The 13,927-nt window shown below is 33.2% G+C and overlaps 1 protein-coding gene across 9 annotated transcripts in view; it reads left to right on the forward strand.

Annotated features, from left to right (window-relative positions):
* LOC134265131 (receptor-type tyrosine-protein phosphatase kappa-like) overlaps window positions 1-13,927 on the forward strand; it is a 189,990-nt gene that overhangs the window by 11,052 nt on the left and 165,011 nt on the right. For all 9 annotated transcript variants that reach the window (XM_062747371.1, XM_062747380.1, XM_062747376.1 and 6 more), the window contains exons 3-6: window positions 1,889-2,149; window positions 5,648-5,782; window positions 13,093-13,227; window positions 13,384-13,518. In XM_062747371.1, coding sequence (XP_062603355.1) covers window positions 1,889-2,149; window positions 5,648-5,782; window positions 13,093-13,227; window positions 13,384-13,518 — 666 coding nt within the window. The remainder of the gene's footprint in view (window positions 1-1,888; window positions 2,150-5,647; window positions 5,783-13,092; window positions 13,228-13,383; window positions 13,519-13,927) is intronic.

The raw sequence follows: 13,927 nt of genomic DNA on the forward strand, positions 1-13,927 counted from the left end.
TGACTTTATCATTTCAATTTTGCATTAAAACCTGCAAAATAAGCTATTTTTAGCTACTTTCAGTTTGACAAAAAGTGATATGGATTGATGAGAAATTTGGTTGGTTGCTACTAGTGCCATAAATTAACCAAAAACATGTTGAAAACCACAGAAATGTGCATTTTCTGACTGCTACTTGTTTGGCCGGAAGTGACATAATTTGACGATTTTCGAAAATTTAGGCTTCAATTAAGCTGACATCCAAGCTACAAGGCCAGAAAAAAAAATTTTAAAAGACTCAAATTAATCCATTTTTTTTTATTTCTTTTGATTCAAGAAATAAAGGTTAAATTTTTGCCAATTTCCGCTTTAAACAGGAAGTACTTCAAATGGATGCTTTTTGTCGATGATTATGAGTGTAAACATAAGTTCTGTTCGCCTTTATTCAAAACGGTTAAAATTTTCAAAAATCTTGAAATCAGACATAACTTCCTGTGTCGACCGGAAGTGACGGATGCAAAATCAAAAGGCGTAATATCATGATTCAATCTTTAATTGTTTACAAGAAGATGCATGGACAAAATGACAATTTAAAAACAAGAAAATCGGGGGAAAAAATGACCGGAAGATATTTTCAAAAAATGAAAAAAAAGTTTGGAGATATTACAACAATGCATCATTCCTTAAAAAATCTTTGAAATCGGTTCAGTAGTTTTTTACTATGCGTCTCGTTAGATCTAATAATCAGCGTCTCTCAACTCGACGTGATACGACACTTCGGATCAAGTTACTATTGTAATAAATATATAGTAATATAACAGTATTTTGATCCGAAGGGTTGTATCACGTCGAGTTTATGGGACGGATCGTCAGATAAAACGAGACGCAAAGAGCCGAGTTTGATCTGATGACCCGTGCATGTCAACGAAACGTGAAACGGCTCATCACGTCTCGTTGACATGCGCGGGTCATTAGATCAAACTCGGCTCTTTGCGTCTCGTTTGATCTGACGATCCGTCCCATAAACTCGCTAAAAAAATCTTTAACTGCATAATAGCCCTGAGTGCCGAGTAAAGTTCAAAATTTGAAGCCCTTCACCGGCATACAGTGACGTCTCCATATGAGTGAAAAATTCTCGAGAAGGACGTTAAACAATATACAATCAACCAATCAATCATAATCTTGTAGGTAATAAACAACGCTATTATGTTAACATGACATTATAAATAACATGCAATTGCTCTACCTGTACAGTGTATTTCCAAGAAGCACAGACTTTAAGTAGAGCTGGCTTTTTAGTGTGAGTGTGAGAACTTGCATCCGAAACAGACGTTACGTCATAGATATGAACACAATGTGTGAGTGCAGGATCATAAAGGATCATACAGTAAAACGTTGTATATCCCAGTGTTTTGTATTCCAAATGTTGCTAATAACGATGGAACATTTTAGTTGCTATATTCCAATTGTTGCTAATAACGATGAAAATTTTAAGTTTCTAAAGCAAACTCATTTGTTTAAAATGTCTCTATTTCTGTAATAATTGAATTTATTTATATAACTATAACTAAAATACAAATTCATTTCGGCAGAGGAGTTGGTATCCGAGCCAGACATTTCGTACTTAATAATTATGACTTAAAACAGACAAATAAGCAGCTCTTTTTATTTACAGTTGGCTAAAGGTTTTTCTTGATAGACCAGAAATATATCTGTTTATATATTAAGAATATAACCAAAATTTTATATTTATTCCTTCTGCACAAAATTTTAGATAAATGTACATGTATGAAGTTTTACTAACAAATAAGCCTGTATTCAGATAAAAAGAAAAGTTTTTTATGTATATAAAGACCAATTGAAATTTATATAATGATTATATATTGAATTGCTAAATTTGTTTACTTAGCTGAAAATCGACATATTGGATTCAATGTGATTGTGTTTAATGACACATCCTATGCACCTTCATCTAGCGAGTCTGACGATGGATATAAGGTGTTCACCCAGGATCCATCTCACTGCATAAAACAAGAAATGAATGTGACCGTCAATAGAGTGACTAAAGGAATAGCTGTATTTAATTCAAAGGATCCCCCACTCAATACAACATGTAAAGGATATGTACCTGGATTTGCTACCATCGAAATTTGTGAAATAAAGGTTATGGGTATGTATAATATCAAAATCAAAGTACTGAGAGTACTGATAGGCGGAAGCATGTTTGCAGGTTCTCATGTGCAAAACTTTAATGATACATATTTGAAGCATAATCTTTTTTAAAGGGGGGGGGGGGTGATAAATATTTTGATGGATTGTAGTATTCAAACCTAGGTACAAGAATAAACAATATGTCTCGGTTTTGATGCGGATACATGAGAATAAGTCACGTCAATAGCAATATGAACATTTTAACATTTATAATACCCCCGCTTGAAAAGTGGGAGGGTATACTGTAATCGGTATGTCCGTCCGTACGTACGTCTAGCTGTCCGTTCATCCGTTTGTTACGCTTTGGGGTACTCATATCTTATCCGCAATTCCTCTTATACCCCTGAATGAAATTTAATGAAAATTTCACAGATTATTTGTTACCTATTGCCATTGTGCACCTCCTATTTTTCTTTTGATCGGACACAATATTTTGGGTTTGCCGGCCACAGCAAAACATGGACATTTCCATTATAATCATATGGGAGGCGGGGGTATCATTTAGTCAGTTCATTGCTCACAGTACCTCTTGTTTTTTGTCAAGTATAACAAGTTAAAATTGAAATGCAAGTTGCAATACATAAAATTTGAACGATATGGTTTTGGGGAACAAGAAATGGAAAATTATAAAATTTCACACAAAAATGAGAACTAATGAGTAATAAAAAACAATAAATATCACAACTGCTTTTGGATTTTGTATGTTACATGTATTAAGTTTTAGTACCAATGAAACAAAGTCTTGTTATAAAACAGCAAATTATATAAGGAATACAACATACACAGAAGACCTTACATAGATTTACTATGTGCTTGTGGTTCTATGAATTGTTTTCATTCAATACATGTATGGCCCAGGTAGAACAAATCACACAAGTCTTTAATGCTGATGACGGGTGAACCCTGTGTCAACAGTCATGATGTCCACAATAAATGGAATATTTTTTCAGGAGAGCTTCTACCATGGCAGGCCCTTGAATGCCAGACAGTTTTATTTTTATTTCTGTGGTAAATTTGTCTTTGATGATAGTATTAAAATATTGGTACATAGATCCCAATATCAGTGGTGATTTCTTTTCTGGAGATTATCTACACGATTCCCTTCACAACTGCCTCTTGGCAGAATTTTCTACAAAGTGTATAATTGAAAAAAAAAAATTAAGAATATCTCACAATGTTTATTTAACAAAAATTATTTCACATTATGTATCTAACTTTCAATAAATGAAATCAAGGACTTCAAATAACCTTTTATGATATGCCGGTTATTTTAATATATTTTCTAGGGAAGTCAACTTTACCGGGTACGCGATCCAAGGTCCAAGTATCGAATACTAAAAAAAGTTACTCGTTTACTCGGATGTATATTATTTCTTTTTACAAGGTACACATTTTATCAGAAACTTATCAATTCTAACTAAAACATGCAAATGGTAATTAGCATGTCTTCATCTACACCTAACTGTAAAACACCCGTTATCGCCTTGATCTACATTCATTCATTCAGTGAAATCTAACATGCAAAGAAATTAATGCCACTATACCAACTTCAAGAGTGAAGTGGGTATATAGAAATAACAAAAGATTCAAAACTGCGGAAAGTGAACTTGTGTAGTATTTAGTTTAGTGTAAATATACGAGAAACAACCAACAAATGAAATAATATAAGACTAGCGATCCTGACCAACAACATCTGTCTCCTCTCTTTCGCTAGTTATATAACCTACATGTGTACACAGCAGTTTTGCAAATAGATCCAATTAAAACAACCTTTTGTAATTTTGGGTGTATTGTGCATTTGTATTTTATTTGATAACTAATTTTAGTACCAAAAATTATTTCCAATGGAATTCATAATTATCTGTACATGTAATGAAAAAGTCAGATATCGAGTAAGCGATTATTAAACATGATAAATATTGACTGATTTGACTTCTCTAATATTTTTTTGTATTTGTTTTCTCTTTCAAAAGCCTACTATTATAAGTAATCATGTATTTGCATGTATTTAAAAAGAAAAAGAAAATAAGTCAACAAAAATTAGAAAAGTCAAAATATACTTTCAAAAATAGTATTCTGTTCAGTTTTGCCATCATAACAAGATGATTTGTTATGCTATAAAAGATATGTATCATAAGTTTTGATAATTTTTTCCACTTATCTAGAAATATAATAAATTGATGTACTCACCTTCAGAAAAGTGTTTCTTGTTGTGCTGAGTTGAGTTTTCTTCTGCCATTTAGAGGTGGCACAGGGCAAATCCACAATGCAATCTTAATTATATCCCCTTTCTGTTAGCTGCTTCCGTAGCAGGGACACATCTATACAAAACACAATGTAGTTCTTATGCTTGCGTTTTAATTTCTGTCCAGATTTTACAGTTTTGGCCCATCCTTCAACATACATGTACAAACATTAAATGAGAAAGGATATATAAATGTATACACAAACTCGGCATGATAAGTCCTCAAATAATTTCTCCCAGGCATGTTATCATGGTAATTAGAGTACCAGTTCGTTCTATAAGACCCGATCATAACAGCTATCATATTACGATATCTAACATGTCTAAAGCATGCCTGCATAGGGAGCCGACATTTTCAGGTAAAAACAATCAAAGATAAGGGTGACAATAAAACATAGGCTAATCACACAGCGTGAGTTACCTTATTTATTTTGAAGAGAAGGCCTGTCACTTCCAGTCAATCATTGTAAATCATTTGTGCTCCACGTGGGTTTGTTGACAATAATTTCACGCTGAATCGTCTATATGTTAGATTATTACGCGAATGTAGTACACAATTGATAAAAGGAGTTACATACCTCTTTTCTTCTATTTCATACAAGATTATTGAAAAGATAAGTTCCTCAGTAGCTATGTACCTGTCATTAGTTCGTAAACATAATTACCTACTTGAACTATTTTGTCCCTCGTAGTATTTCTAAAGGTCGCTTCAGTACCCCGTGCTAATCAAATGTTGAACCCGATTTGTTTATGTTTTAGACATACAGAGTTGTCGTTCGTTCTTCTCTCAAACGTGAAACGTATCAGCAGTAACAAAGTAACTATTCGTTCTATAATTAGGCTATTATTTTTATTGGACTTTTTTACATTAATCAAAATAAATTGTTAAAATAAATTCGCCATAACACACGCTTTTTGATTTGATAATAACGATAAAGATTGGGAAGGGGTCAAATATGATTAAGCGGGTTGTATGCCCTTTGTTTAAGATACATCCGTTTGGAGTACCATGAAGCGGGGCAAACATCTTGAGAGGTCGAAAGGTCAACAAAGCATGCAAAAGTAAAAGGCAGCTTCCGCCTAATAATTAGAATTATGCTATCATACACATTACACAGTTTATCATCCTGCTACGAAAGTAAACCTTATTTTAAAAATTTCAAACATTTTTATCTCCTACAAAACATGTTTTTCTTTTGTTTCTCATTAAAGGGTGTCACTTTCAAAATTATGGACAAAACTGCAGGCCATGTCCATCAAAATGTTTGAATCAGGAGTGTGATGCCTTTGATGGGTCCTGTATATACGGATGTAGCGACAAGTTGTTTGAACCACCTGATTGTATGTGTAAGTCTCATCACACATTAAAGGGCCTCAGCATTACTTTGTTGTAACACTATACATTTCTGTATTACATTTAAGGGGGACCTATGTCGTTCTATGTCAAAGCAGCCTTACGTGACGTCACAAAAGCGACGTTTGTTTTTACCTGTAGACTTTGCAACTGTGATATAGGCCTAACATTGTTAGTAATCAATAGCGTACACAATTTGCAAAAAGAAAATTTAATCATTTTTTTATTTTTAGACTTTGTGTATATTAGAAGTCTTTTCCTTTGGTTGATAATTCATAGCAGTTGTGAAGAAATACCTCGATGATATGCTGATATATAAGTGCAAAAAGATAAGATAAAATTCATTTAATAAGGGAAATATGTTTAATTTTCATGTTTACCATTAATTGTATTTTCTGGATAAAACTAAGAAAAAAAATAAGAAATGTGCTTGTACCTATATTTGGTTATTGATTTATAGTGCGTGTAGTTTATATTGTATAAAGTCATTCCTAGGTTCTAATAGGTGTTGGTTGTTGACGGGGATATGAGGGGGGGGGGGGGGGGTACAGAATGACTAGAATGAAGAAGAAATGAATCAATCTGTTTAAATATTGTAAATATTGTGTCTAATCAAAACAAAATACTAGTTTTTTGCAAAATAGTTTTATATTTAGATGTTCGTCAGTGCTTACTTAGACGTCGCGCACAGAATTGGGGCTGATTTTGTAACGTCGAAATATACTTTATTGTGTACGTCGTTAAAGCGTTAAAACGTCAAAAAATATAAGGCGTAACAAATTAGACTAGACAACAAATTTTTGCTTCTGTTTTCTTAAAAATGTATTATATTTAATGTTTCTTTAAATACAAAATCTTATTAATTTGCACATTTTAAAAATAAGATTCTATCTGTTACAAGTTTTCCCAATAAATAGAGATTACAGTTTGTATTGGTGCTATACGCCCGGTTAAATACCATAAAACGTATATTTGTATCGTAGTAACAAAATCGACTAGACATCAAAATCGCTCTATTTATATCTCTAACTACTTGCTAATGATTTTTCATGGAAATCTTTGACTTTATACATGAATTGCACATTTCATTTATCAACTTAGTTTTTCAAAAATAACCTGTTATGTAGTAAAACATGTTTACCAAACATTCCATCTATTTTTCTTACTCGTCAATATTACGGCATATTACGGAATGCTTCCAATATTATGAACAGTCGGAATCGGTCAGTATATTTGATAGATATTAATGAATTTTGTGTAACACCATCACTGAAATGTATAGAAGCTTGGTACAAATTTCCAGAAAAATCCATGTAGCCAAAAAGATAAAATGACCAAAAATACCAACGCCCGTCGTTTACAGTGTTACATGTTACGGTATTTCAACCCCAGTACTATATGCGCGACGTCGTACCTTTCTTAGTGCAGAAAGGTCAATATTTATGACATAAAAGTACTTAATTAAAGGAAACCGCATATTTCTCGTTTATTTTATCATAAAGGTATATTTTTTTTCTTTGTTAAAATAAAGAGATGAATAATTTCTTTCACAAAATATAAAATACAACATTTTTACACAAAGACTTCTTAAGATATTACCTGTTATGCATGTCAGAATTGTAAAAAAATACGGCAAGAAAAACGGGGTGATACTTACATTGTGCTCTATTATAATTTTTCATGCGAGATGAATTACAATGAATTTGCCTTTATTTTAAAGACACAAGTCACATAAATTAAATACCTGTCGATTTTGAATGTGATTTGACATTTTTGGTTCATTTTAGCGCATATTTGTGGTAGAACAATAATGTCTGAAAATAATCCATTTTTAGCATTTCACACTGTTTTTGCACGTGCTCCTGTGTAAAAATAAGCATATAAAGGAATTGTTTTTAAAACCTAAAAATGTAGAGCAATTGGTCAGGAAAGAAATGTCAAAGTTTTGAAAATTTCACACAAAGACTTTTCGGACATAGCTCCCCCCCCCCCTTAATAAAATTATCTGTATTACTCCAATAAATTTGTATAATTAACTTTATCATTTTTATAGATCTTTGTAATAGATAAGCAGAGAAGGTAATGTTTTGAACATAACGTCCCTCACCCCCCAAATATTCTCTGCCTACCATTATCAAACGATACACGCCTTATTAACGTGCCTCTGATATAAATCTAAAAATGTTATTGGTTGAGAGCAATACTGTATTAAACGATGTTATGCTGTCTACCCACATAAAATTGCTAATGTGCCCCCTCCACGTGAGCTACCAACCATATATTAAAAATTCTAATGCAGTTGCTTTGAAAAACACGTTTTATTTGGCTAATGCATTGATATTTTATAGATTGATTGATTATTATTGTTTAACGCTGAGATGGCAGTATTTCAGCCATATTTCGGCGATATTGATATTTGAAGGAGTACTAGTTAAACGAGCATTTACAAGAGAAGAATCTTTTTATTGTGACGCCATAATAGAGCGACTCAAAAGCACAATGCCCCGTGACGTATTTCATGTAACAAAACTCAACAAAATCAGCCGTAAACAAAAAACAAAATGCACAGATTGAATTGATATTGAAATAACACTCTTCTAATGTGGTATTTGCGACCGTTAATGCTGATTTAAGGTTCCCGTTTTACGCGTCGCCGGTAAAACTCAGTTTGCGATCGTATAATCAGCAAATACCAAATTAGTAGAATGTTATTCCCTAATTTACCAACCTCACATCATCAATATACTGCTTTCACGTGACCACACAGGGAGCTTCATAATTGACGTCACAATGCGTCTGGCGACAGCAATGGATGCGGTACGATTTGCTTCCCTCAGTGAAAGAGGTATATCGATACTATAGATAGTTTTCATAAGACCTAATTTTAGCAAAAGTTATCTCCCATTGGCCGCCATACTGGAGGTCCAAATGCTCATATTCCTTCATTGTTCAACCAATTTTAAATATTGATATTTGCGATTTTGAATTAGGAATCATTATTTTTCTGAAGTATATAAATTTTTGGAAGCCTCCTTTATTAAGAAAAAATTATTTAATAAAGATTTTTTACCAAATATTTCTGCTTTACTCACCGTGTCGATCTCCAACATGAAGACCAACGGGAGGTAACTTTTGCTAATTTTGGTCCATTGAAAACTATCTATAAATATTTAGTCCTTTAGAGAACCATCGGCAGGATAAATTCGTTATGTAGACACTTAGAAGGGTAATACGGCAATATGTGTGGTTCTTGAAAAAAATACATATTGGACTCGGCTTATGCCTCGCCCACTATGGAGTTTTTCAAAGACCCCATATATTTCCGTATTACCCCTCTAAGTGTCTGTACACTAATATTATCAGCAGTTTGAGCACCAATGAATATGCTATTGTACTAGAAATTGAACTAAAGGAAAACGACACGTTCTTCCTAATTCTGTTTAGTACATTCATTTGTATTGTCTTCTACGATACTAGCCCCTGTATAATTATAAGATGGCGTTTAAAATAAAGAGAAAAAAATGAGCTTCTGAAAATGTCCACTCCATTCTTTCTTATATAAACAAAAAGTTTATCATTCCTTTTATATCGTATTAAAAATAAAGGTTTTCTATTTAAGCTCACAAAAGATAAAAAAGTGTCAATCTTTCAGTTCCGAATTAATCATAGAATATTAGCAACAATTTCTTTTTAAATAAAATAAAAGAAAAAAGTTCATATGGATGTTTTTTTTTTGTGAAACTGAGACAGAAACTATTGCGCACATCTTTTCGGAATGTAAAGTAATACAAGATTTATTGAACAGTTTTGATAGTTATTGTTTTAGAAAGATTCATATTAAAGTTGTATAATCAAAGAAAGAATTTAGAAGGGTTCATAAGCAAAATTAGACAAAATTAAATATCCCATTGCTCTTCAGATTAAATATTTTATCTTTCGAATGAGATGTAGTGGTAAAAACCTCTCATTAAATGGACTGATATTCTCCATGAGATAGAGGTATGAAACAAACAATTACGAGTATATTGCATATAAAAACAATAATCAGATGATTTTCAGGAATCCTGGTCACCCTGGAAAAACTGTTTATATAACCTTTTATCTTTCTATCTCACTATCCCTTCTCTCTCTCTCTCTCTCTCTCTCTCTCTCTCTCTCTCTCTCTCTCTCTCTCTCTCTCTCTCTCTCTCCCTCTCTCTGTCTGTTGTCAACTTTAGCCTTCGCCATAATTTTTGAACCGCGGGAGATAGAGACTTCATATTTGGTATGCATACTCCACTAATTAAGCACTTTTAAAGGACACCAATGTCAATGACCTTGTGACCTTGGCTGTGACCTTTATACTAAAAATAGCTTTTTCAAACTTTCAAACTTTCAAACTTTCGCCACAACGTTTGAACCGTGGGAGATAGTGACTTCATATCTGGTATGCATACTCCACTAATTGAGCACTTTCACCTGACAAAAAGGACAATGATTGTGTGACCTTGACCGAGACCCATTTGCTAAAAATTGCTTTTTCTAACTTTGTTGCGGCCGGGCGCATAGTGTTTCACAAACACATCTTGTTTGATTTAATGAGCACTGTAGGATATCGTTATGTCTTCCTATTGATGTACAATAGTTGACTTCTTGAGACCATAACGTGTCATCTGCTCTCCCTTTTGATGTGCAAAATAAGGGGACCTCTGTCTGTCAGTTTTGAAAATAAAGGTCACGTACTTTGAAATGATAAGAAGATTAGAGGTAAAGTACTTTGTTAAATAAATATTGCTGCCTAACATGGAATAATGATATAATTAGGTGGACCATAGGTGACCCAACACAGTTCATTGCCGTATTACCTTACGCATGTATATATTTTCTATAGCATTCTGTCAATATTGTCCATCCATGTATCTGGCCCAATATTACATGATTTTTCCTTTGACACTAATGTATTTTCTTTTTCTTGTTTTACACGGTGAAGGCTCCAAATAAGTCTGATTTATTCGACTGTCAGTTCAGGGTGGCAATGCGCAAAATTTTGTAGTGAAGTAACCACTGAGCCATAAAAGCCATTCTACATTTCTAATGACTTAAGGTCCTAGTTGAGCGTTGAGATACTATTTTAAGTGCGTTTGTGGCTCTATTAATTTCCTGAGTGACAACTGTCTGCCATTTATAGGGGGTGTTGCTAAAACGCGGAACGGAAAACGGAACGGAACGGAAAACGGAATGTTTTATTTTATATTAAATCACATAAAATGCATAATTTTTTTCATAAAGGATATATTTTATTCATATTAAAATCCCTATTATTAATAGCAATGACGTAGAATCGAATTTGAAAGTGTGTGTGTGTGTGGGGGGGGATTTAAATGTACTTGAAAAGAGTTTGGCAAGCGAAAAAGACAAAAGACGATTTTTGTTCGGGGAGGGGGGTAAGATTTTTGTTCGGAGGAGGGGGTATGTTCTAGGTCCAAAATCTTTCTGGTTTTTTTTTAAACAATATTAATCTAACCACATGAATTGTATTAACAAAATCTGTTGGGTTTCAGTGAACATTTAAATAGTAAAAAGGTCTGGAGCTAATGTCAAAAGGGGAAGGGCGGACCTTTTGCAACTTTTCTGACCTTTCTAAAGAGCGAAATGAATTAAAATGTTTTACCATTCATATTCACCCTATGACCCCCCCCCCCCCCCTCTTACACACGCACACATGTACCACATACAAATTTCACTTCATTAATGTAAAGATGCTACATTTGTAACACAGAAAAGTTTTCCAACTATATTTATCCAAAATTTTAATATATAGGAAGCTTGAACTTTGCAAAATAGAGGTGTTTATCCGAGCTTGCCGGAAAGGTTTGCTCTAATCGTAATCCTAGGAATTTATTTTTACATTTTCATTCGCTTTAAACATGGTTTGTTTAGATATCAAATATTTGCCCCCCCCCCTTTCCAGATATAACCTTTTATTATAGAAATGTTTACAGCAACCTCCACACTTTGTTAATTATAGTAAGTTAGTGTACAAAAAAGTATTGAAGGACATTGGAGTAGGAACTGATTCCCCGTCCCAAATCATATATCTGTGTTTTTCCGCTGGTGAAATTCTTTTCATATAAGTTTTAACCTCCCCCCTTCAAATTCAATTCTAGTGTCATTGCTACGTCAGCAATTTTCGTGAATGAATGATATGGAGATAAAGAACGGTATTCAATATCAAAAATCCCTAAAACAGTTCAAAATAGGAGCAGAGCAAACACGGACATCCAAAACATTAGAAGTGGTATCAGGTGTCATGGAAGAGTGAGCATCCCCTGCCGACCGGTCATTCCCGCCGTGTGCTCCTTGGCATGATCAGGAAATAACGAAAGGAGAAATCCGTCGTCAATTCAGTGTATAAATAATGAACTAACAATTAATGTGAAAAGCGTAAATCAGCATTTGACTCAATGAAAAATTGTATTTGCTAATAAGGTCATTGTGTCACCAATGAACTTTTGAAATGATGACTTTTACCGAGACTGCTGATATTCTTGTTTCATCAACTTGCTTGTCAACCAGAAGTCTCTGTCGAGACTGTAGCTCTACTGGTTTGTACGTATAATAAAGGAAAAGAAAAGCAGCGGTTGGGACATAAACTTTACAAAAGAAATAAATAGAAAAATGATTGCTGATTAAGTCTCTTTTTGTGGCGAGATTGCAATAAAACTACAACTGTAAGAGTAGCCTTTTTAAATAAAATTTTACAGAATGTTAACCGAGAGATTGAATGTGTTTAAAATATATTCTTTACGACAAAATTGTGTATTTTAAGTGATTTGATCTAACATAATATATTCCGTTCTCCGTTCCGTTCTGCTTTCCGTTCCGTTTTCCGTTCCGCGTTTTAGCAAAACCTATCTACCGGCACCCAACTGGCAAATGAATTTCTATTTTGAAAAAAGAGTCATCGTCAAAATGCTTGTTCGATCTCGATTTATTTCTAGATTTGATACATGTAAAAAAAAATAATATTTTGCATGTGAGCAAGCTGACAATGTATCTACATGTGGATAAGAGAGATTGTTAAATACTGTGAAATAACTAATTTTCGTGGGGGGCTTAAATTTCGTTGTTTTCGAGGTATGAAAATCATTTCACTTGCACTCATGTAATACTACTAAAAAGTTTTTCATCCACAAATTCAAATCCCCACAATCCAACATTTTTTCCTTTGACCACGAAAATTTGACCCCACGAAAATATGTGATTTACAGTAATTTACATTGAATTCGATTAGAAAATGATTTCTCTGTTGTTCTTTTTGTAGTTTGTAGAGACGGGTTCTACGGAAATAATTGTGAAGGGACATGTGGAAAATGTAATAATAATGCCGTATGCAACAAAATAACAGGTATCTGTCCAGATGGATGTCATTATCAATGGAATGGTTCATTGTGTAATGGTAAGAAGTAGTTATTTCTTTTCTTTTGTCAGTCATAGGATTTTGTTTACATATAAGGCCTTCAGTTGCTTAAAAGCGTATTACTCTCTCTCTCTCTCTCTCAAACCCTAAACCCACAATTATATGTGTAATATGTTTATTCTTTACTTTGCGTAGTCTGTCAAAGTAGTTTTTATGGTGGCAACTGTACAAAAACATGCGGTCATTGTAAACCTGGAACATATTGTCACAATGTAACAGGCCTTTGTATGGAAGGATGTGATGATCATTGGAATGGTTCTCTATGCAATGGTAAATTATTCACAAGAAAATCGAAAACATTTCTCTTTTACTAAAGTAAAATTTTAAATTTTATAATAACCATTTTATAGAAGTGTAAAATTTGTATGTAACGCGGGTATGTTAAGGAAGCATATAAGTCATTTTTCGGGAAATTTAGACTTTTTAAAGAATATTGTTTGATAATTTAACAAAACCGCAGTTAAACGTAAACTATTATTATTTATTGCATAAAGATAAACGTAAACTATTATTATTTATTGCATAAAGATAAAAGAGTGTCTAAAGGAACATCGTTCACCACCACCACGGCATCACGTGACTTATATTAATATCGAAATTTTCCTTAATAAAAAAAAAAATAACAGAACAACAATACCCCGGAGTTCAATAATTTCTTTGAATAAATAATGTAGTTGAA

This window comes from Saccostrea cucullata, unplaced genomic scaffold (assembly GCF_032062105.1).
Source record: "Saccostrea cucullata isolate Sc308-1 unplaced genomic scaffold, CSIRO_AGI_Scuc_v1 ctg585, whole genome shotgun sequence".
Lineage (NCBI taxonomy): Eukaryota > Metazoa > Mollusca > Bivalvia > Ostreida > Ostreidae > Saccostrea > Saccostrea cuccullata.